Here is a 25,803-nt window from a genome sequence, read left to right as displayed (position 1 = left end):
TGATGGATTTGGCTCTTTGGATGCGTAGGATGTTGGAATGTTTGGCTGAACCTCACACTTCCAGTCCATAAGTCCATATTGGCTTCACTAGGGTGATATAAAGTAGTCTTTTGTTTAAGAGAGGAAGGTTAGAACGTCTGTCAAGAAGTTCTGAAAGTGCTCTGTAACGTTTAATAACTTCTTGCCGTTTCAGTCGTGTGTGGGGATTCCACGTCAGACGTTTGTCAATGTATAGTCCTAGGTAGCGCACCTTGTCCGCAATTGGGAGGGGTATTTGATTGAAGTAGACTGGAGGAGGGATCTTTTTGCTGAGGGTGAAGGGGTTATGTGGGTGGATTTTTCTGGGTTGAATTTGAGACTTTTTTTACACCATGATTCCAGTAGTGTGAGGTGTTCTTGAAGGTTTCACTGGAAATTACTGGATCAGAATTGCTTGACAGGATCGCTGTATCGTCTGCAAAGGTTAAAGTGGTAGTTTGAGGATGGGATGGGAGGTCTGCCGTGTACACTTGGTACACTACGGGTACCAGAACACTGCTCTGCGGAATACCAGCAGGGAGAAGGTGGTTTGGGGAAGACGCCGATCCTTCAATGACTCGGAAGTACCGGTCAGTGAGGTAGCTTCGAAGGATAAGGTAATAGGTTGAGGGAAGGATGTCTTTGAGCGAGAACAGCAAGCCCGGGTGCCAAACTCGATCGAAGGCCTGGGCCACATCAAGAAAGGCCACCGAACAATACTGTCCCAACTCAAGAGAGGCAGAAGTAACATCTACAACTCGGTGACACTGCTGAACTGCTGAGTGCCCGTCACGAAATCCAAATTGATGGTCGGGGATAACTTTTTTAGAATTAAGGATTGGGAGGATACGTTTTAAAATAAGCCGTTCTAGGATTTTTCCTAAAATCGGTAGTAGGCTAACGGGGTCTGTAGGAAGTAGGACAATGTGTGTGTTTTTTGGGTTTAGGAATCATACGGATGACAGAATGTTTCAAGGGACTAAGAAAATAGGACTGAATTAAGTATATATATGAATATTACGGATTTCTTTGGAAGGTGTTTGAGGATTTGGGGAGTTAGCAAGTCAAATCTAGGGGCTTTTTTACGTTTGAGCTGGCGTATAGCATACTGGACATCTGACGGAGAGAAAGGTTTAGGAGGAAGAGATAAAGGAAGAGGAGAGTTTAGGAATTCTTCGATCTGTCGAACATAATCTGGGTCTATGATATTGGCGTGTGGGGTGAAGACAGTGGAAAAGTGATCTGCAAAATGATTGGCTTTTTCCTCCAAAATCCAAACAACAACAACGTTATAGCAAAAAGTAAGACAAGAGTATTTCGTTTGTTTCGTTATTAATACCAATAATCTACTTCTTCACTAAAGTAAAAATTAATTGCCTTTACTGTTCACATTCTGTCATTATTTGTCAAACTCACATTATGAGAGCAAATCTTCCTGGAAGTAAATAAATATTACAAAAGTACCTATTCCTTACAATCAGCATTACATTCTAAATGAACAGAAGATCACGTTTTTCCGATCAACAGCGAGTTGATATGTACGACTGCTTTATTGATAGTTAACCTGCCAACATATAATGTATACATTCTGTATACATGTATAGCCGTATCGCTCTCATCATGTCTAGGGATTTCAGCAATTTGATTATGACAGGCGACTAACGTCACTTGCACAAATGTCGATTTGGAAGGCTGAAGAAAACGTTCTGCCATACGTGTAGAAATGTGAGGTGATTAGTGACCGTTAATCGATATTTATTTAGAAATCGTGAGATGCGGTCTGGTATGATGTAGGTTTCAGAAAAACATTTTCTTTATCGTGCCAACGTTTCAATGCCAAAATTTCTAGCATTGTATAAATTAATTTTTGTTCACATCCTACACGTGTTTCTGTAATTTAAAAAATGTTTATAAATCCTAGGCCCTGAAGATGATCTCAATAAAGATCGAAACGTTGGCACGATAAAGAAAATGTTTTTCTGAAACCTACATCACACCAAACCGCATCTCACGATTTCTAAATAAATAAGTTCTGCCATACAACCAATGGCCTGATGAATCAAAGTTTACCTCTAATGGCACAAACTAAACCGTTGGAATTTTCGAGCGTGGGCAGAGGAAAATCCGCGAATTTCGTACACTTGTCGTCATCAGGATGTTCACAGTATCAACATTGGGTGTATACTTCTCGGAAATAAATTAATTGTACCTTATTTCTACGAAAATAATTTAAATGGTGCTCAGTCCCTCAATTTTTTTTACCAACACTAATGGATGATCTTCCTCTGTAATAACGAGAAAGGATGATTATCCAGCTTCATCGGTGCCCCACACAATTCTTTGCAGGTGAGACGTTTGAATCGTCAATTCCGGGTTAGGTGATGGCCCGATCTGTTGGCCTCCTCGGTCACCCCATTTAAACCCAGAAACCTCAGTTACAGAACTGCGGCCAAAGATAGGAAATGCTTGTCAATCCACCCCCCTCTATCGCTCTGAGCACCAATGAAGCGTGGTTAAAAAAAGAAAATCTTTTCATCTTTACGCAAGGCAGGCAGTTGGAACACAAAATGTGATTAATAAATAGCAAACATAATGACTTTTATCTAACTTTTAGCCATAACTTGCTCATTTTTTGACCAATTTAAAATCCGATTGTACCATTGTTTTCAGCTTAAACGCTTTTAAAATAATGTCTAAGGATGTATAGAGTCGTATTAGAAAGTTTGAATTTGAAATGTTCCTGAGCTACTCAGTATAATTTTTGCAAAAAAGATAAAAATTTGTATACAAATTTGTATATATACATACACACAGACACAGACACACAGACACACACAGACACACACAGACACACACACACACACACACACACACACACACACACACACACACACACACACACACACACACACACACACACACAAAATGTTTTTAAAGCATATTACCGAAATAAATAAAATCTGAATGTGTGGTATTTACTAATTATTTACGATTTATAAAAAATGTACCAAACGAAAATCCGCGAGGGAACAAATGCCAAAAAGATCAAAAAAAGATCAAATAAATTAGTTTAACGCACGTTTTCGATCATACCTGCAAATGAAACTATTTTCGAGAAGCAAAAATCTACGATCAAGAAAAATGTTTGATTAAAACAATGTTCTCAAAAAATTATTAAAATTTTTATAACGGGAAAATCGAAAAACGGTCTTGGCAGTAACGTTCACAAAGCCATACTTACTTATAGAGAGCCTTTGACACCGATTTGGTTCCCAAAATACTCCAAAATATACTCAAAATACGCTCTACAAAATTAGAAAAGTCGGGGTTTTCAAGAATGGAACGTGTCGATAATATTTTGATTTAAGTATGGTCTAAAATATTTTTCTGGAAATGATTTTTTTACAAAACCATGAGAAACGTTCAAATAAATATGAAGGTCTTATCCAATCATATCCATGAAGGAATTATGAATCTAGTCCAAAATAGCCATTTTTATTTATTTCTGTCATTGCGTAGAATCTGATCTTTTCGGATATTTAAAGAACAAAACTGTAGTTTATTCCATTAATAGCGTTTTCCTTTGTTTGTTTTCTTGATGTAATTCTTGAACTGTAGTGATTTATGAAAAAGACAAAAAAAAATTCTTAAGGCTTGACTGGTGGTACGTGCCCGGCCTGCTGAGCTCAGCAGTTCTAAATCGTTCGCATGTGATCTCCACCTCGTCAGATAACTTATGCAGGTGTCGTCTAAGCTTGGGAAGTGACAACATTCAAGACTTTAGAGAATTATCGTTTAACGCTAAGGATTCATCGAAAGAGAAGGTCGTTTTTGGCGCTGTAGCAACATTTGATCTTAGAAACAATATACATTCCGATGAATAAATTATTTTTTATGTTATTTTGAAATTTCTTTTTTATTTAAATGAATAATACAAGTTTAGCCCTTGTAAACGGCCTGTATTTTTCCAGTAACGGCATTCGAAGCGTATTACCTGAATAAACCAATTAAATAGATATTTTTAACGGTCAATTAAATCGTTTTGAATTAAATTAGCATTTTATACTGATGAAGTTTGTATAGCTGAAATAATTGGATTAAATGTAAAAAAGTTCAATTAATTTCGAGCCTAATTATTACAAAATTTTGCCCGAGGTTAAAAATTATCGAATGATTTCATTCCCCGGTGATTAAATGGAATATAGGATTTTTTTAATTGTTTCAGGTCAGCGGTCAAAGTTTTGCGTTCTTTGGACTTGAGTTTCAACAGATTGGAGGCGGTTCCTTTTGGTGCGATCGCCCCACTTGCTACCTTGGAATGGCTGAATCTTTACAGGTACTCAGTTTTTTTTGTATAAATATATACATAATGGAAAGTTTGTTATTCTCTGTTTAGTTTTGAATGTTCGTAACTGAGTTTGTAAGTCCAACTTTTTCTCACAAAAGCGGTCTAAAAGGGGAAGCAGACAGAAGTGCACAGTTCTGTCGTGGTTTCGGTTTCGCCCTGGAGGGTAGAGAAGAGCGTTTTGGTTTTGTGGGTATTCCGACTATACTCTCTTTCATCGGATTATTAAAATAAAATGTTACGAAGTCAATAATTTAAACAAATAAGTCTAAATCCAAACACTCTTTCATAAGAAAAGTATTTAAAAAAAAAACTATATCACACTTGTGGAAAATTAAAGCAAACATTTTGAGTTGTATACTTTTTTAAAATTTGTAGTATATTACAACTACTTCCAAGTAGGTAACAAGTAACAATGAGCAAGGTAATATGTAAACAATTAAAAACAAATGTGGAGAAAATACCCTTTGGTACTACTCCAACGTTACTCAAATATTATCTCTTTAATTGAAACTTGTGTCATTATCACTTCCGAGAAAATCGCGGCCTAGGAGATTGTCTCTTCAGTCGGCGGCGAGGGTTTGGTGGGATTCGTAGGTATGCGAAGTGTCTGATGTTCTGATTTACGGTGGTTGGGAGGTTTTTATAAAATTTGCGGCAACAGGAACGGATTTCCTTCCAAGGTATATGTAAATTTGTATGTGTGGTTCAATACATAAAATGGAATATGAGAGAGAGAGAGAGAGAGAGAGAGAGAGAGAGAGAGAGAGAGAGTAGTAGTACTAGTTGTTATTATTATTTACTGTGAAATTATTTAATTTCATAATGAAAGAACTGATTAATGGATTAATGACATAAATTTAACAAATTTGCATGAAAAGAAATAAAAAATTCGATAGATTTTATGGATCGTTTATTGAATGTAAAATTTTCTGAATTGTATTATTTTTCTTTAGCAAAAATCGAAATCGCTTTATTAATATAATAATTTTTTTCTTGAGAAAATAAATTACCACAGTTTAATTAATATCAACAACTGGTTCTAAAGGATTTCTTTTCGTTTTTTCCACATTATATTTATAACACACAACGTAATACTTTTTTAAAGCAATTCTAACTACGGTTGTTTTAATATTTATTCCTTTTTAATTCATAAAGCTAAAAGGCAACAGGAACGGATTTCCTTCCAAGGTATATGTAAATCTGTATGTGTAGTTCGATACATAAAATGGAGCATCTATTATTTTTCGTAGTATTAAGGCAGTTTGAATGCGGTGGATGTTGGAATGTTTGGTTGAACTCCACACTTCCAGTCCGTACCGGCTTAACTATGGTGTTGTAAAGCAGCCTTTTATTTTTGAGAAATAAATTAGAACGATTGTCTAGAAGTCGTGCAAACGCTCTATATCGTGTCATAACCTCCTGACCTTTCAGTCATTTGTCGATATACAGTCCGAGGTACCGCACCTTGTCCTCAGTTGGGGGGGGGGATATACACAGATACTTTTATTAACAAATTCACTACTTTCGTGGTCCGCTTGACCAATACATGACAATTAATTAATTAAGGTTTTTAGTTGAGATGAAAAAAAGTTAATGGCACGAGAGGGATTCGAACCCGATTGAAAAATGGCACAAGGAGGGAAAACTCATAAGGTGTGGTTGAGATGAGAAGTTAGTGTCCGAGTGGATCGAGGTCACGTTAGCTCAGGTGGTAGAGCAGCGGGGTATCTAGCCGAAGGTCGTGGGTTCGAATCCCTCTCGTGCCATTAACTTTTTTTCATCTCAACTAAAAACCTTAATTTATTAACAAAGGGAAGAGGGGTCGGCAGTTTATGACTGGGCTGTGCAAGGTTGAAACATTGACACTTACTTTCTTGCCAAAACCCACATTCTCCTAATCGAAGGCTGCAATTTCATGGTACTGTATAGAGAGCACGTAACAATGCTTCCCTACATGGGAATTAGGCTTCAGAAGCAGCAGGGTATTTGGCTCCCATGTTCCGATTTTTTTAAGAAACAGTGCTTTTTTACTGTACATAGTCGTTGTACATGTTAATATATGTCCAGGTAGCTTTATAACTTTCATAACTTTTCTCAATCGGGTTCATATAGCAGATTTATGAATCTATCTACCAAAATAATCTTTCGCCGAATATTTTTCATCCAATGACTTGTCAAGTAATATTTCAAACATATACCTAAATAATATTTGGCATACAATTTAATCACTATTTTTAACAATATTTATTTTTATACTATAAGTAAAACTGTTGACATGTACAAATCGAAAAAACCAAGACACAATCTGAAACTAAGTGGAACTAGGGTGTAAGAATCGCCTAGTGGTGACACTTTTACAAGGGTCTACGTGCTATCACTACTTGCCCAGCAGGACGCAAGGCCACTGCCGTTTCAATCTCCTTGGGGGATTATTAGGGATAGTTGGGGATGTCAGGTTTAAAACGAAAGTATTTGGGTGTAATGGAAGGGCCTTGTGGAATTTTATTTATCGGGATTTTATGACATTTTTGAAAAAGGAATTTTAAGGTCTTGTGGAATGTGTGGTGATTAGTGACCGTTCATCGATATTTATTTAGAAATCGTGAGATGCGGTCTGGTGTGATGTAGGTTTCAGAAAAACATTTTCTTTATCGTGCCAACGTTTCGATCTTTATCGAGATCATCTTCAGGGCCTGGGATTTACAAACATTGTTTACATATTGCAATTACATTTTGGATGTGGAAAAGTGAATTTATACAATGCAAAATATATTTTATATATTCAATCAAAATATTTCTACTCACTCAAAGTGTTTGTCTTCTGTGTAATTGTGTCATTCTTGCGTGTCGTGTCGAGAATGCCAGTGAGATTTTGCTATTTTGTGTTTATATACGTTGGATATTGAGGGGGTGGGGAAGGATGTCGGTATAGAAAAGACATTTTTGAATAAGGCGTCGGCTTCTTTGAGGTGTAAGGAGCCGACGAAGGGAAAAAATGTGTTGGTAATGGTTCGACCAGATTATCCTTTCAGGATTATATAGAAAGGGATAAGTAGCAAAAGGAAAGCTGAATTGTTGAGAAATTAGACTATGTGAAAAATATTTGATGTGTGGAATATAGGTATGTTATCTGTATTGAATTTGATTAATGATATTGACGTAGCTGCGACTGAGTTTACATGTATCTGTTCTGTAATTGATGCTGTGTTTAGGATATAAACCTGTTGATATAAACCATTTCTAAGAAATTACGTTTATGTGTAATATTTTTGGAGTTTTGAAGTCGAAATTGTGTTGGTGTTCAAAATGGTGCGTAGCGAGTGCTGTAGGATTTTGCTTTGGTTTTTTGCAATCATAGTTATGTTGCTTTACTCTCGTGTCCAGATATTGGGATGTAAGACTGATGTATGTTGCCGGACAGTTTAAACTGTTGATCTTGTAGATCACGTCAGATTTATTTGTTATTGGTGTGGGATCTTTAATTTTAACCATTTAAGGGATTAAACCTACTTCACACCAGAGCGCATCTCACGATTTCTAAATAAAGTCTTGTGGAATTTGCGTTAGATACGTAGAAGGAAGCATTTACTATTTTTCGGAGGATTTTGGATTGGGAAATCTGGATACGATGATGATTAGACTGTTTGGTTGAAACCCACAGTTCAATGCTGTAAGTCTAGAACGGTTTAATTATTGTCTCGTAAATCAGTCGTTTGTTGTGAAGCGTCAGTGTTGATCGTTTGTCTAGGAGTCGTGAGATTGTTTCGTAGCGTCAGGTCGGTTCCTCCTTTTTTAGCCTTTTATGGGGATTGAAAGCTAGTCTTTTGTCGATGGACAGCCCAAGATAGAGGACGTAGTTAATTAAGGAGGGCGATTCGTTTCCCACTGGGGTCGCAATGTCTTATATTAACATTGAAGTTCTGTAGCGTGCGCACCTAGCCGTCAGGCCTTATCACACGTTTAGATTCTCAAGTTAGCAGCGACTCACCTCCGCGCACGGAAAATCTGCTTAAACCGTGAGGTTTGGTGTAGCAAATCCACAGATTAATCGACAAATATGCTGACATGTCCCGCTTCCCCTTCCGAGGGGGTGGGATAACGTTGTGCACTTAACCAATGCCGCACGTAAAAGGATACCCAAAACGGGGTCGAAATGCAGCGGCCAAGTCTCCCACGCACTTCCTAGATAGAGAGGTCAACTCTATCTCCCTGCGTATAGGGGCTCCGCTAGCGTCGAAACTTCCGGATGCGCTCCGGCCGCGGTTTCGATTTTAATGTGATCACTAGCAGCTCAGACGGCCGCTACCGAGAAGCACCCGCCCCCGTCCACCATACTAAGGAGAGGGATAAGTGATGTAGGTATAATGGTGGCTTCATTCCTCGTCAGAGGATAAAGGTTATATATTGCCTTTTATCTATATTTATGTTTTAGCCAAATCAATCACTAGTTTTAAATTATTTCCTACAGTATTTATTAGGATAATTTTTAGTTGTGTTGTAATTGACATTTTTTGCACGGTCGTAATTGAGCGGCATTAAAAACGACCTTCTCATTCGAACGTCGCTCTGGCCGGTAGATCGTTGGGTTCAGTCGAGAGACGAGTTTGTAAGTCCTTCAAACTGATGATGACTTGTAAACAACAAATCCGTGAGTAGAGAAAAAGCGGATCTACATCATTTCTATAAATATTACTTATACATTGCATTCATACATTAAAAAAAAAGTCAAACTACAAACGTGTATAGTATAAAAAAGTTTAAGATGATCAACACTAATATAGATAAGATAAAATTTCAACTAAACATTAAAACTAGTTTTGTCATTGGTATCGCCTCGCATAGGGACTTAAGTCACCTGGGAATCGAGTAGATAAGGCAACAGATTTGCTATTGTGAAACAGAATTCCATTCATCAGAGCGGTTTGAAACTGTCTGGCAACAAGGCGGCGAACGATGTTTAACCAGACTCACTTTTCGTCATGTACCATAAGTGTTAATTGGAATTATATCCGGAGAACGTCTGGCTAATTCATAGCGATAACATCTTCAAGTAAGTTGTTCCCAATAAATTGAATGAATAGTATCAAAGTTTCATAAAAATTTCCTCAATGTAACTTAGTGCGGCCAAAGATCCATTCTATGTGATAATCAGTTTGGTACGGGCAGGGACGTTGATTCCACCCCCTTACCGTAAGTGGCCGTCTTTTAAAAGGCTGTTTACATGTATCCTTAACACACTCAGTCCTGGTCATCTTATTGCCACAACTCAAACCGGCATTCATCTGTGTAAAGAACAGTCCTCCTCCCCCCCATTGTTCCGCTGTCCGATGTGATTTGCGAAGTTTCGCATTTCTAATCGTTGCTTTACAGTATTACTTAAGGCAGGAAGTCTAGGGACTAAGACTTCTGATTTCTATTTTAAAGATCACCCATTACGGGCCGTTAAGAATTGGTCAAATGACTGTTACGTAGTGCCGTTAGAGCAATAAAATTATCGTCTCTTGCCATCGTAAAAGGCGGTCTACCTTCTCCTCGATCAAGACTTCCAGCAGCTTTAATCGCTGTAGACCATCGAGGATGGTAGAGGGCAAACTTAGGGCCAAGGACGTGATCTATGTTAAGCACCCTAAGTTCATCGTTGGCCAAAGCAGCTCTCCGAATGAGACCTCGACTTTTTTTTTTTTTTGCCTTATGATCTTGCATATTAGCCATAGTACGAATTCTTGTGTGTTCAAATTGGGGGTTATCGGGAAAAAAGGGCCAGAGGCGACGGTGGGAATCGAACCCACGACCGCGGCGTGAGAGTCTCTCATGCTAACCACTCGGCTACCGCGGTCCCCCATCGACTTGAAATCGTGCTTTTAAGAAAAAATTATTTATTAATTTTTTACTCAAATTCATTATTTCATCAAAGAAAACAGTTTAAAAAAACCAACTCGGTCGACAAGTTGGCTCTGGAAAAGATGAAATCAAATTGATTTTCCTTATTTTTATTCTAAACAGTGTAAAAGGATTATTAAAACTATACTTTATAAAAGTAATAAACATATAATTATTGTTTTGATTTTTAATTTATACCTAGTTATTATGACAAATAACAAAATAAATCCAGTTTTTTTAAATATATGTTAGTTACTGCATAGTTTTTAGTAATCCTACTATAAGTGAACTGGCTTCATTTGTACCTTAAATCTGGAATGGTAACCGGCAGTTATAACTAAATATCGTTTCAACAATACCACATTTTACAATCAACAAATTAAAAGTCGAATATGCATCAAGAACAAAAAACAATGTCAAATTGCAGGGTGGTTCGGGCAGGAAAAAAATTGGTGATGGTAGATGGTAAATGGATATAATGCCGAAAAATTGATTTTCTAACTCACTCTATCTAGAAGATAGAAATTGTGAGTTCTGTTTGAAAAAACCGAACATGTCAAAAAATAAATTAATTAAAAATTAAAAAAAACTGTGCCCGCGGGGTGTTTCATTTATTTTACCTGCAGTTCATACATTTTTTTCTAGGAACGAGACTAAATTGACTTGCTCCTACATGCTTTTTGAAACATTTTGTGAAAAACAATTAGAAACATCGGAAAGAAAACAAGGAAACAATAAATACAATTTAATAGCCAATTGTTTAGACCATTTGTCTTTTTCTGAAGTCAGGTAAACGTAAAGGACAAGGTTTCAACAAGTTGATTTCACGCTGGAATAGTAATGAAATAAAAAATTAACGGAAATTTTTAAATAAATATGGGTATTTGGTTACTGCAGATGAAAACACATTTATTATATTTAAATTAAAAAATAAATTAGAAGGAACAATTTTCAATATTTCTTCATGCTATAAAATCAAACCACGAAAGTTTGGCATCAAATTAATATCCTGTTCAACTCATAGAATTCGTTTTTGACCAATAACCGATCGCTACTAAAGACTTTTCACTGCAATTTCTAAAAAAAAGTTAATGGAATTTTTTTATTTTTTTTTTAATGACCAAGCTATAGACGACTGTGGATGGTAGAGGTCGGCTCACCCGGGACTTAGGCTAAGTAACGGACGCTCAGGCCGTCGTTGTCCAAAGCATCTGCTCTGGCGACATCTTAAAACCTGTCAAGTGTTCCATGACAACAAACCCAAATTAATGCCAAATTAATTAGTGCCAAAAGCTAATTGGAGAAATGTACCCTCAGTTCAATAAATAAAAAAATTAAGAAAATAACAAAAACATTCAGGCACTACACTACTTTCCGGGGAATAGAGAACCTTTCAAAATAAAATAAACTGTGCTCTCGCAAATCAAAAGGCTCAAAATATAAATAAGATACAATTACACAAACTATAGTAAAAAGTTGTAATTAAAAACGATACCGTTATTAATAAAATTTAAAAAAATCCTGACTGCAATAAAAGAAGCCAGAAGAAATTCACCAAACTTCAGGGAACTAAAATATTTTGTCATTATTTTCGCTCTCTATCCGGGGTCCTGTGATTCTAATTATAAATATAATAATATTCAATCATTATTTTACCTAAAACCGAAATATTTTGTTATTTATGTACATTGTTAAAGATTTATTTTACGAACGGTAGTTTTGGGGCAATTGATTTGATAAAAAAATTAATATGAAATTGTACAATTTTTTAAAATTATTTCAAATAAAAACCAAATCAAAAGTCAACTTTTTAAAGCTAATGATGTATTTTTAAAAATAATCGATACAATATTTTTGCAGAAAATAAACAACATATAAAATATAATTTATTTTAAACAGAAAGAACAATAAATTCATTTGTCTCATGTTCTTATCAAATTGCATTAAACCAAATGCTAAATGATATGTCAATTCTTTACGTGATATTTTAATCTTGGAGATTAACCGGTGATTTTTTTCAGCTTACCTTCTCATGTTGTAACACATTTTAGTTTTTCTAATATCAAAATATCACGAAACTGCTGTATATAGCGGATTAGTACTGTCTGAAACAAATCGATCCATCCCTTGAGGGTGACGAGAACGTTAATTAGTCAAATTTATGATGATTAACAAAGGGATTGTCAAAGTTTTGTCGCAAACAAAACTAATTAGACGCTGATCTGTACCTCGTTTATCATTTTAGAGGGAGAGAGAGAGAGGGAGAGAGAGAGAGAGAGAGAGAGAGAGAGAGAGAGAGTGAGAGAGAGAGAGAGAGCGCGAGAGAGAGGGAGAGAGAGAGAGCGCGCGAGAGAGAGGGAGAGAGAGAGAGTAGTAGTAGTAGTAATAGTTGTTATTATCATTTACTGTGAAATAATTAATTTCGGATCGTTTATTGAATGTAAAATTTGCTGAATTGTATTATTTTTCTTTAGCAAAAATCGAAATCGCTTTATTAATATAAGAATTTTTTTCTTGAGAAAATAAATTACCACAGTTTAATTAATATCAACACCTGGTTCTAAATGATTTATTTTCGTTTTTTCCACATTATATTTATAACACTCAACATAATACTTTTTTTAAAACAATTCTAACTACGGTTGTTTTAATATTTATTCGTTTTTAATTTATAAAGCTAAAAATAACAAAAACTAGGCGTGCTGTTGACGACCTACCAAGTATGTATCAGGCAGATAATTTTAAAAAGCTTATAAATAAATCCTTTCCGTGTTTAAATTACTTGTCAGAAATTGCAGGTACAATATAAAAAATGATTTAAGACAAAACTGACACACGTCTATTAAAAGTGGCGTAAGTTTTAAATTTGGTGAAGGGGATTGATTTGTTTTAATATTTTTTAAGTGAATAAGTTTTCGATAAACAATAATCACATTTTATTGATTAGTGTTATGGTCATTACGTTGAAATAAATTTTAAGGAGACCGCGGTGGCCGAGTGGTTAAGGTTTTCAACTCGTATTTGCCACGCTAGTGATTCTAGGTTCGAATCCTGGCAAAGCCCATTGTTTTTATTTGATAATGTTATGTAAGTATATGTTGAACCCTTTTTCCGCGTCACCCAACGGTAGTTGGCATTAAGCCCTCCTGTATGACAGGAATTATTATACTTTATTTTAACAAAAATATATGTATGTATTATATTATAATAAATAATAAATGTATAAATGCATATAATAAATACATGTATGTATAATATTTAATATAAATAAATCAATTATATTTTATTATCCTGGACTTACTCTAATCTTTGGGAAGAAATTCAATCTTCCATCAAATTATCATTCCTTCGTGAAAAAAATAGCCGATTTCTTAGTGAAATACGTATTTGTAAAATGTTACAATATTTAACATGTAGCACAAAGGAATTGAATAATAAAAGAAATGGGGCGTCAGTGGCTGTAACGGTAGGCGTCATTATAAAGTAAAAAGTCCCGGGTTGGAATGCAGGGCCACTGATTACCGGATAATGGGCCGACATACTTACAAATGGGCTTTTTTTAAACTCCGGCTTCCGGAAAGGGTTGATTTGGCCTCTGCTGTTGCGAATCCTTAGCTCCATACAGAGAGGGTGTAGGCATGCCTTGCACACGGTACCGAGTTTAGCGGGTCCCCTGTTGTGCTTTTAGTGAAATCGAGAATTTTTTATTGTTCATAGCCGTCAAGATATGTGTTTTGTGTTTCTATGTTTTATATGATTGAGTGTATTTACTAAAGTGAATGGGGAGGGGCTGATGGTGGAACAGCAACCCCATCGCCCCTCGAGCTGTGTACGTGACTTGGGTCGATGGCAGAATATTTATAAAAGTACCCCATCGACCCCAATTGGATTGGTTTGTTATTGTGTGCAGGTTGCTAGAGTAATATTCAGCACTGCATCTACCAAATAGAATGAATGCAATATATATAGTGTGAATGTATTTATTTGTGTGAATGCGTATTGAATGTGTGTTGCAATATTTCTCATGCGGTCGGGGCTGAAATGACCAAGCTGTCGGATGCCACTTTAAAATAAATAAATAAAATAACAGAGCAATGAGTCTAGATGTGTAAGCACTAGCCTAAATGTTTTTAGTAAAACTATGTGACCGTGATTTTTAAATGAAGTCGAGATACAAGTTTTAAAATATATGTAGTAACTAATGAAATCACACTAATTATAATACTATAATTAATTACCCTCCACAATTTTAAACTTTTGTAAAACTTTGTGTCTCTTTTTGTAAAACTTTTTGTAAAAATAATTTTGCATGAATATGGGAAAAACATGTCGATACGACGCCCAAAATTATTGAGTACTATTTGAAAAACATTCATCCCCTTAAAAAATATGCCTCACAAATGGCACAGTGTGTTTCTTTGACTTTTTTCTTTATTACTGATCCAATTAAAATGGAAATTTATAATTTTGACACAAAATTATACAGCGGTACAGTGGAGGTGCAGTCACCGTGATCAGTAATGGTCTGTGAACAGTTCTCCACAAGGCCGCAGGTCAAACTTCCCAGTACACAATTTGCTTTCTAATCAACACAACTCATTGCTGTCAATTCTCAAACAAGGAGATGTTTGTCGTGTCCGACCTACGTGTGGTATATTTAAATAAATAAAAATTTTATAAAAATGTACACAGGACGTATTTTGTTGTTTATTTCAAACTGGTGTATTATTATCGTTATATTAATTACAGCATATTTATGTTACGTAAACCAAATAAATCGAGATCAGAAATTCAAGGGTTTTAATACAAATATTTAATTATGATGGATTGAGAGCGGTGGAGAAAAACAAATACAAATTATAATATACTATACATTATATACCATTTACCGTGTACTTGTAATATATATACTTCAAAGGCCAAAAAAAACGGATTTCGGACGTATTTTGTTGTTTATTTCAAAGATGTATTTTTATCACTGTAATAATTACAACATAGTTATTTATAAACCAAATTAAACGAGATCAGACATTCAATTCAATTCAAGGGTATTAACGAATATCATATGTTATTTCTATATTGGAAAAGGAAGTAAATGCTGATCGATTTTTTCAGTGTATTTATTATCGGATGAAAAAAATTGGATTATCAGCGTGGACCAATGAAGGATTTGTAAAGGATTTGTAAAAAGCAAATACAAATTATTTTATATCATGTATACCATATATATCATTATATACCGTTACAATGACAGACAAAAAACTCCACCCAGCTAATTTTTTTAATTTTCTCTATAAAATAATATTCTCCCTTAATTAGTCTCATTGTTTTTATCAATAAATATTTGTTTATGCTATGTTTTAAATTGGTAATATCGATTAGACGTAAAAACACTTAATCCTTAATCCAAAACAAGGATAAAGGATTTTTTATGTTTAATTTTTACGGCATTTAAAATATTTATTCAATCTCATTTGAATTCTAAAGCAATAAACTTTATTCATCTTTGTTTTCTTAATTTCAACATTTAAACTTAAAAATGCCACTTAGTGCTGAGGATGTTGCGCGAGGTGTGGGACTGTTGATGATGGATGTTCCATCACGTATGCGGCTATTGTCATTGGAGTTATTCCAAACGAAACTCTGCGAGAAGACGTTATACGTTTTCGAGAAACTGGATCCTACCATAGGTTCTGGACACACTAAGGTAACAGAAAGACAGGATCGCCGTTTTTTGACTTTGAGAATTTTGCGAAATCGGCACCTTACTGTTGTTCAAGCGATTTATCAGCTCCAGGAAGTTCAAGGTGTCCAAATTTCTTAACTGCTCGAAGAAGATTAAAACAGCATGGACTGATGGCTTTTTCGCGCCGGACCAGGATTGACCAGAACACGCGGGCTCGAGAACACGCCATTGGTCATTGGGCAATTGGTCTGCTGTACTTTTTACAGATTAGTGTAGATTTGCTCTACAATCTACAGATGGGTGTAAAACAGTGTGGAGAAGACGAAGCCTGTAAGTTTTCCCAGAGCCAACCTTTTCAACGTAGCTCAGTGATGGTGTGGGCGGGAATTTCAATGGAGAGTCGCACAGAGTTGGTTGTTGTTCCAGGAGGGTCTTTGACGGCCATTCGATTTGTGGATGAAATTTCGCAACACATTCGTTGCCTATCCTAGATGAAATCAGCGACATCCAATGTCGCTCACATAGTACAAACGTACCTCCAGCAGCATAGCATCAGGTTTTTACCCTGGCGAACGAACATTGATGGGATAACCTCAAAAGTCGAATAAGAGCATTTCCTGATAAACTCCACAATCTTGAAAACACTCGCAGAGCCTTTTCGTTAATTTTTTCATCATTTTTTAATTTTCCTTAGCAAATTCCATTTTTTTTACTTTTTAAGTTAAAAACTCAATAATGAACTGTTAAAAAACGTGAGACTTTGATTAATATATAAAAATATGTCCAAATCAAGTTATATTACAAGTGGGCAGAATTTTTTGCCAGTCAGTGTATAACATAATACCATCGAAAACAAAAACTCGGACACGTGACGTATTTTGTTGCTTATTTCAACCTATGTATTTTTATTGTTATATTAATTACATCCTACTTTTGTTAATATTAGCCAAATTTAAAGAGATCAGAAATTCCTGAATTTTAATAAAAAGTATCTACTTAAGATGATTTGAAAGAAAATTCACCAAAACACGGGAAAACTATTTAGTGAAAGATTAAATTTTATCTAAGACAATTTTTTTTAACGTAGGTTTGCTCTTAATGCGTTATTATGTGCAAACCCAGGTAATAAACTGTTAGTTAAATTCTTGCCATCAATAATTGGTTTTCCGATGTTTTAGTTATTTTTCTTTCAAACTATCATAAATTAATATTTTTTATTAAAACCCATGAATTTTTCATTTCTTTTAATTTGCTATATATTAAAATAGTATACTGTAATTAATATAATGTTAAAAAATTAGAGTTAGAAATAAACACAAAATATAAGTGTTAGGCTTTTTTGTCCCTAATTATATTTTTTCTACTCGAGGATTATTATTATTTATTTCCAGTAAAAAGTAGATGTAAATAAATACTGTACAAACAACAGTTGGTTAATAGGAACCTTTCTTTTTTGTTTTGTTTCTCCTTACGTGGTGTTTTAGATCATTTGTTTCTGAGTTCGTAGCCCGCTTGTAAATTTGAGTTAAGCAAATAAACAAAGTACACATCAATTTACTAAAACATTGAACCGAATGTACGGGAGGGGAAATTGATGGCAATTGAGGATAAAAAACCTGGTTCAAATGGGTTTTTGCCCGATTGGCGGCAATAAAAGCAGGCCTGGGCTGCTGGGCTGTTGCTGGTGTTAGTGGTTTGAGATGGGCGGAGGTATTGCTCGACAAAGCGTCCATGGTTCCTTCCTAACCAACCTACAAATGGATGTTTTGTCAGGCAAATTGATGTTTTTTTTCCTTTTGTAGCCGATGTAGACCCTCCCGGCGTGTTATCTCTTTTCGCGGCTCAGCATGCCGGGTATAACTCGTCTACGGGTCCTTGTGAACTCACGTGATAGGGCTTATTTATTCATTTTGTTGTTTATGTACTTTGTTCACGTCTATTATGACATACATTTTTATCTAGTAAAAATAACTGGATGTTTTTTGTTTGGGAAGAATTTTTTAAAATTAATAATATGTTATACATACGTGCACACAAGACCTAAACAATTCTTATCTGCGTATAAGTCAGAATAATATTTCTAAGTTAGTAAACCCAACACTTTACGTGTCATTAATGGGAGCAGTCACTTTTTTCAATATTTTTTGAAAATCATCAGAAAAAGAATAATAATAAATTCACTACTTTCGTGGTCCGCTTGACCAATTAATACATGACAATTAATTAAGGTATTTAGTTGAGATGAAAAAAAGTTAATGGCACGAGCGGGATTCGAACCCACGATCTTCGGCTAGATACGCCGCTGCTCTACCACTTGAGCTATCGTGACCTCGATCCACTCGGACATCAACTTCCTATCTCAACCCCACCTTATGAGTTATAATTATTATGAGTTATTATTATAATAACAAAACTTTTACACAATTATTTCAAGTTTGATCTTCGTTAATTTAAAATTGTAAATTTATTAACATTCACTCAATTAATTACTCTTTTTAAGGTCTTGGTTGAGATAAAAAAGTCAGTGTCAGGAGCGGGATTCGAACCCACGATCTTCTGCTAAATACGCCGCTACTCTACCACTTGAACTATCGTGACTTCGATACTCTCGGACACCAACTCTTCATATCAACCAACAACCGTACGATTTTTCCCTCTTTTTGCAATTTTCAAATGTCGTGTAATCGGATTGGATTCTCAACGTCTTATGAAGTGGCCTCGAGGAGCGGTTTCGTGAAGTGATACTTCTTTTACTTTTAATTATTAATCCGTTTAGGTTTCCCTAATCAATTGACCAAGTTACTTCTTTCACTCACTTAATTATTCTTTCTAAGGTCTTGGTTGAGATAAAAAAGTCAGTGTCTTGAGCGGGATTCGATGAAGAGTTGTGTCCGGGCGGATCGAACTAACGATAGTTCAAGTGGTAGAACAGCGGCGTATCAAGCCGAAGGTCGTGGGTTCGAAACCCGCTCGTGACACTGACTTTTTAATCTCAACCAAGAAAGAAAATTTAATTGAGAGAAAGAAGTAGCTTGGTCAATTGACTACGAAAACGTAAATGGGTTTATTAACATTTTTCCTGAATATAATACTTTATTATAAATAATTTCTGGCAGTTGAATGTAGTATTTCAATTTTATAAAATTTATGCTTAAATGTTTATGAAAGGAGTGGTACATGTGTTTAGGACTATACTGTTTTATAATGCAATACATTTTAAAATATTTGTCCAGATTATTTATAGGGGTTACGTGAGTGAGTACATGAACATACGCATTTATATTTTTTCTTGCGATTTAATATTAAAAGAGGTGGAACAGATTCATTGAACAACAGCGAGGATGGTCGGACCAGCTGTCGCTGCTTTTTTTTATTAATTTTTATTCATTGTTTTAACCCCATTTTTATTTGTTCGTTTTTATATGTATACAGAGAGTCTTGTTTGGATGGTCTGTCTGAATTTCTCTTGAAAAGATAACGTTATCGAAAAACCAAAACATAGTATTTAATATTTTATTAGTCTAGTTAAAAATTTCCCCCCTTTTTTAAATATTTGTTGTTTGATACTTCAGATCCAGTACACTTTGAAATTTTAAATAATAACATATATGTTTTTACTTACGGTTTTAAGCAATTTTTTGCACTAAAAACGTTGGTGCAATCAGATTTTAAATTTATCAAATAATAACAAATTGATGGCACAGAATGTGAACCGCTTAGTGATGACATGGATGTGTGAATCTGGTTTTTCCTGTTCCCACATCCAAAAAATTCTACAGATTGAGAATGCCATTAATGGCGAATATGGATTCGTCGGACCACAGGATATGGGAGAATATTTTCTTCTCTATTCCAAATCGACACCTCTGAAAGGTTCTTACCCTTGTATCAACATCAGTCCCCCAAAGCCCCTGGACAAGATGAGAGCGACATTGTTTAAAATTGTATCTTCTGAGGACATCTTTAATCTTGTGTTTGGCAAATCCACAGCCCTTCCAGGCTTTCGAAGGGAGGGGTGTGGATTTTCGAGAATATACAATAAAATCCATTATATTTCGTGGTCCCATCGACGAAATAACTTCTTTCAATTAATTAATCTTTATGTAAGGTATTGGTTGAAATGAAATAGCCAGTGTCACGAGCGGGATTCCAACCCATGACCTTCGGCTAAATACGCTGCTGCGCTACCACTTGAGCCATCGTGACTTCGATCTTATACAATTATTAACTTACATAAAGATTAATTAATTGAAGGAAGTTATTTGGTCAATCGGACCACGAAATATAATGGATTTAATAAGTAAAACGAAGTATATCTTCTCTAAAGCTCTCCGTGGCCATTTCATTCCTCGCCGAGAATAGAATCCTGATTACACATTTGAAAAATGGGGAAAAGGAGGGAAAATTTGAACTGTTGAAGGTTGTAGGTTGACGTGGGTGGTTGGTGTCCAAGTGGATCGAAGTCGCGATAGCTCAAGTGGTAGAGCAGCTGCCGAAGGTCGTGGGTTCGAATCCCGCTCGTGAAACTGGCTTTTTCAGTTCAACCTTACATAAAGATTAATTAAAACAACGAAATGTTTAGTTCTTCAACAAAATGATGCGGCGTCAAGTATCGTACATACTAAGTCAAATTTGACCAGAAAACACCTTTCGGCTAATTTTTAATGAGTGATAAAAACACATCAGAATATTAAAAGTTCATGAAGTTAGACAAAAGTTGAAATTTAGGTTTAATGTCGTCTAAATCAAATAAGATAAGTTGTATAAGCAATATAACAACCATCATTGACATAGCAAAATTAAGAACCACATTATAGATAATACTTAAAAATTTGTTAGGATGATTTTGATGGTGGTTTTTAGCTAATAAACGGGTGCATCTCATAGATGTGTTCTTCTCTGTGTTCTTGATGTTCGAAACATGTAGGATCGCCAGCTACTGGAGCCACTTACACAAAACAACTTACAAGCTGAGGCATCTCATTGAGAATTTCTTTGCTCGACTGAAACAGTGCCAAACAGTTCCATGAAATTGCAACTCGGTACGATAAAACAATCCATACGTTGGATGATAATTTGGTGTAATGGACAAATTCCTGAAAAATATATGTTATTTATCCAATTCACAATTTTTTCTTATACAAAATCAGCGATTATACCAAAAAATACATATTATTAGCATTATTTTAAAATAATAATAATAATAATAATAAATTATAAAAAGTTACAAATAATAATAGGTTAACTATTTAAAAAATCAAGAGATAAAGACAAGTTTAATTATTTTAACCAGCGATAGAAGAAATATTTACAGTTAAAAACATACAATATGACACTACTGTGTAATATATTTAAACGAAAGAGTCATTGCTGCTCTATTACATAATATTTACAATATTTGCGAATTTAGAAATTCCTAAGTTTTTATCCCGGAAAATGAGTTTTGCCGGAAAAATAATATACTAAAATCCACATGTAGACACATTGTTTGAAGATGTTATCAATACTGGTACTTGTCAAAATTGATTGTCGATATTAACAAAATATGTTTTTATCTTTTGTTTCAGTAATTGTATAACGAGTGTGAGAGGAAATTGGGGTGGAACGACTGGAACGGTGACGAAGATGTTCCTCGGCGAGAACCACCTCGTGACTATGAAAGGTCTCGAAAAATTCAAATCCCTCACCTGGCTGAACATGGACAAAAACCACATGCGGGCCATCGAGCCCGGCTCATTCCCTCCTTCCCTCCAGACCCTCAGCCTCTCCTCGAACCTTTTCTCGATATTCCCCGCTGACTACATCGTATCTTCAGAGAGGATAGCGTGGCTCTACTTGAGAGACAACTTTATAAACACCCTTCCGTTGTACAATTTCAAGCACAGGAAGAAACTGGAGAAGTTGGACGTAGGCGAAAACTTTCTTAGAGAGCTCAAGGGCGTGTTTAACGGCAGCTTGCAAGTGAGGGACTTGCTGCTAGATTTGAACCAGCTCACGTCCATCTGGGAAGGCGCTTTCAGAGGCACAGGCGCGGGCCGTATCAACCTCTCACAAAACCGTTTGGAAGCGCTAGGTGATAAAGTTTTCCTAGGTGTAGAAGACACATTAGAGTACTTAGACCTCGGAGGGAACTTTTTTCAGGTGGTTCCTAACGCGTTGACCACGTTAAACAAGCTCAAATACCTTTATATACCGTCCAATAATATATCCTTTATACAAAACGATACCTTCCAGAGCTTTTCGTCTACGCTTAGCGCCTTGTCTTTGGCGGGAAACAAATTGGAAGCCGTGCCGTCAGCCGCTTTAGAAGATTGCAAGAAACTCTCCCATTTGAATTTGGGGTACAACCAAATAATGGAAATAAACGAAGACGACTTTTACGGCCTAGAAAATCTTAGGACTCTCCTCCTCATGAACAACAGGATAATCGAGTTGCACGCCCACACTTTCCGGCAGATGCCCAATTTGCGAGAACTTTCCCTCTCTTTCAACAAGATAAGCGCCGTCGACCCGGACGCCTTCATCGATATGGAAACTACTTTAGAAAGTTTAGAAGTAAGTTTCGGTCTCTACCAAGAGGAGTTCCCGGAAGAGGTTTTAAAGCCTCTGAAAAGCCTCATATGGCTTGCATTGGACAATAACAGCCTGAGATCGGTAACGCAAAGCGCTTTGTACTCGTTTAGAAACCTCCAATACTTAAATTTAGAAGGCAACCGGTTGTCCCATATACCAATAGGAATATTTCACCCCAGTATTCACCGAGATCTCAGAGATATCCGTCTGTCCTTTAATCATTTGATTTCCGTCGATCCTCACATGTTTTCCGGTTTACCTGAAGTGCAGTCGATAGTGCTAAGCGGAAACCAAATAAACACAATAAAAACAAATGCATTCAGAAGTCTTCCGTCCAAATTATCTGTCATTCTGTCTGATAATAAAATATCGACGATATCGCCCAGAGCATTTAACGACATCGCTACGCTCGTCCGCTTGGATCTTCAATCGAACGAGCTCCAAGACTTTTCGTTGAGCGCTTTTCAAAATGTGACCGCGCCTTATCTGCCATTAAATTTGAACCTGTCCCGGAATCAAATTTCAAATCTTAGAGTCGCCGATATTATGCGCCCCGTTTGCATAAACACGATAGACCTGACGCACAACAGAATAAGTTTCGTTCCGAAGGAATTTTTCGAATCGATCTCTCTGTCGCTTTGCAAAATATTTCTCGGTTACAATCACATTACCAAATTAGACGAAATGGCGTTTAGCGAACTCCCCCAACTCCAAGTCTTGACGCTCCAGCATAATTCAATCGTGAGTTTGCGGAAAAGGGCGTTCGTCGGATTAGGAAATCTCCAGATATTAGATTTGTCGCACAATCACATCGAACAACTTCACATGGAGCAATTTAAGTCTCTGTCTCGCCTCAGGGTCGTCGATCTCTCTTTTAATCACATCAGGAGCATCCCGAGAGACGCTTTTCAAAACACGAAACTCGAAAGGCTGGATCTTTCCAATAATGAGTTCCTCGTCGTGCCCGGCGCCGCACTCGGCGAGGTCGGATTCACGCTGAGGATACTCGACATGTCGCACAACCACATCGAACGGCTCGACTCGACCCTTTTCCCTGAAACGCCGCTTCTCACCGTACTTAATCTGTGTCACAACAAGCTGACCGTCCTCCAGGATGGCGTTTTCAAGAGCCTTACGGTCCTCCTGCGCCTCGAGCTCTGCGGTAACAGGATCAGGGCCGACCATAAAGAGCTGCTTAAGTACAGCCCGGAACTGAGGGTGCTGAACTTAGGCGACACAGGAATTCGGAACCTTCCACCTTTGCCGCCTTTGGAGAAACTAGTCTCCCTCAACCTTTCTTCCAATCCATTGACGTCTATTGCTTCCCTGTCCGCACCAGCACTCAGAACACTCTACATATCTAAATGCAGAATACAGGTTGTCCCAGTATGGAGCAAGTTTCCCATTCTCAAACACTTAGATATGACCTACAATCCTATCAAGGTAAGACATATTCATCCAGCTTTTTAAACCCTTGTATGTCTGTAATTTATAATAATAATTGCCTTCAAATTAAAAAAATTTAATCAAAAATGCTTCTACAAATCCACTTTCATTGATTTTGTCTAAACTCTGCATAATTAATTGATGTTTTGAATATTATAATAATTTTCGATTAACTTCTGATTTTTCCATTTTGAAGGGGGAATAATAGGTCATCTCAATAAAACAACAACCAGCTTTTTTCAATCCACAACGTTTCGGATTTATTTCAATCCTTCCTCAGGTGAGTAGTGAAATGTATCACACTGGCTTATTTTAAAATAAGCTATTACAAAATATTAATGACAATTGTTAGTATTAAAAAAACAATGATAACCATGTTTGTCTAAAAATGTAAGAAATCTTTGTTCGGTGTATAGGCGCTAACTCCCCTGAGGAAGCATTAAAATAAATCCGAAACATTACGGATTGAAAAAAGTTGGTTGTTGTTTTTTTTTGAGATGACCTATTATCCCACCTTCGAGAAGGAAAAATCAGAAGTTAAACTGTTGAGATCGAAATAAAAAACATGGTTACCCTAATAATTTTTTATCAACCGAATTATAAGTGAGCTGTCTGTACTTTTCAAACTACAAACGTATTGACCATAAAACAATAATTTTCCCATTCTTTTTTTTTTTTTTTTTTTTTTGTATTAGCGGCCCTCTGTCCTTTTTACGTACCGTTGATTGCATACTTATAGAGATATTCTCGTTTCTTAGTTTGGTGAATGTTTTACAATATTTCAATTAATTAATCTTTATGTAAGGTATTGGTTGAGACAAAAAAGTCATCGTGACGAGCTGGATTCGAACCCATGACCTTCGGCTAAATACGCCGCTGCTCTACCACTTGAGCTGTCGTGACTTCGATCCACTCGGACACTAACTTCCCATCTCAACCCACCTTTTGAATTTTCCTTTCTTTTTGCCATTTTTCAACTGTCGTGTAATCTATTTGATTCTCGGCGACAAATGAAATGCCTACGGAGAGAGGCAAAAAGTCAGTGTCACGAGCGGGATTCGAACCCACGACTTTCCGCTAAATACGCTGCTCCTCTACAACTTGATGGGAAGTTTGAGTCCGAATGGATCGAAGTCACAATAGCTCAAGTGGTAGAGCAGCGGCGTATTTAGCCGAAGGTCGTGGGTTCGAACCCCGCTCGTGCCATTGACTTTGTTACCTCAACCAATACATTAAGATTAATTAATTGAAAGAGGTTATTTGATCAATCGGACCACGAAATCTAATGAATTGTTTATACAATATATCATTTTTCTCCCACGTTTACACATATTAATAACAGAATGTTTTCCTTCTATTGTACTTGATCTGTCACCATTTACATAATTTTTAAACACAATACACCCGCTATGGAATATAAATTGACACAATATTTCTTTTGTACTGTAATACAATCGTGTCATTCTGCTCGTCAACCTATACAATCATTATCAGCAACACTGTCTGTCGAAGTCAGTCAATACGCCTGTCGGTATTTCTCTCTTACAGCCTATTTATGTATAGTAAATTCACAATATTATTTCCTTTATCCTTTTTATGATATCGTCTACACGACCTGTCTGTCAAACGTGTTCCAGCCTATCAACGAGTAAATGTTATTTGTCTTAATTATCTGTAAGTCAGATTGTTTATTTCATAGGTCGTTCAATTTTTTTGTGTATTATACGAAAGGAATTGAATTATGTTGGAAATTAGATTCTTTATTGATAAGGTTTAAAATTATTGTTACTTAAAACTGGAAATAAAAGGCAATACGTTTTGTTTATATGAAAAAGTACCTACGAGAAAAAGA

The 25,803-nt window shown here is 36.0% G+C and overlaps 1 protein-coding gene across 1 annotated transcript in view; it reads left to right on the top strand.

Moving 5' to 3' along the window:
- The window catches only part of LOC106670600 (chaoptin-like), a 44,845-nt gene that overhangs the window by 6,820 nt on the left and 12,222 nt on the right, over window positions 1–25,803 (top strand). Inside the window, exons 3-4 of the mRNA XM_024229605.1 lie at window positions 4,244–4,354; window positions 21,500–23,948. Coding sequence (XP_024085373.1) covers window positions 4,244–4,354; window positions 21,500–23,948 — 2,560 coding nt within the window. The remainder of the gene's footprint in view (window positions 1–4,243; window positions 4,355–21,499; window positions 23,949–25,803) is intronic.

This window comes from Cimex lectularius, unplaced genomic scaffold (genome assembly GCF_000648675.2).
Source record: "Cimex lectularius strain Harlan isolate CLEC.00 unplaced genomic scaffold, Clec_2.1 scaffold464, whole genome shotgun sequence".
Taxonomy (NCBI): domain Eukaryota; kingdom Metazoa; phylum Arthropoda; class Insecta; order Hemiptera; family Cimicidae; genus Cimex; species Cimex lectularius.
Note: the sequence above shows the minus strand (reverse complement) of the source record. Positions and strands in the feature narration are given on the sequence as shown.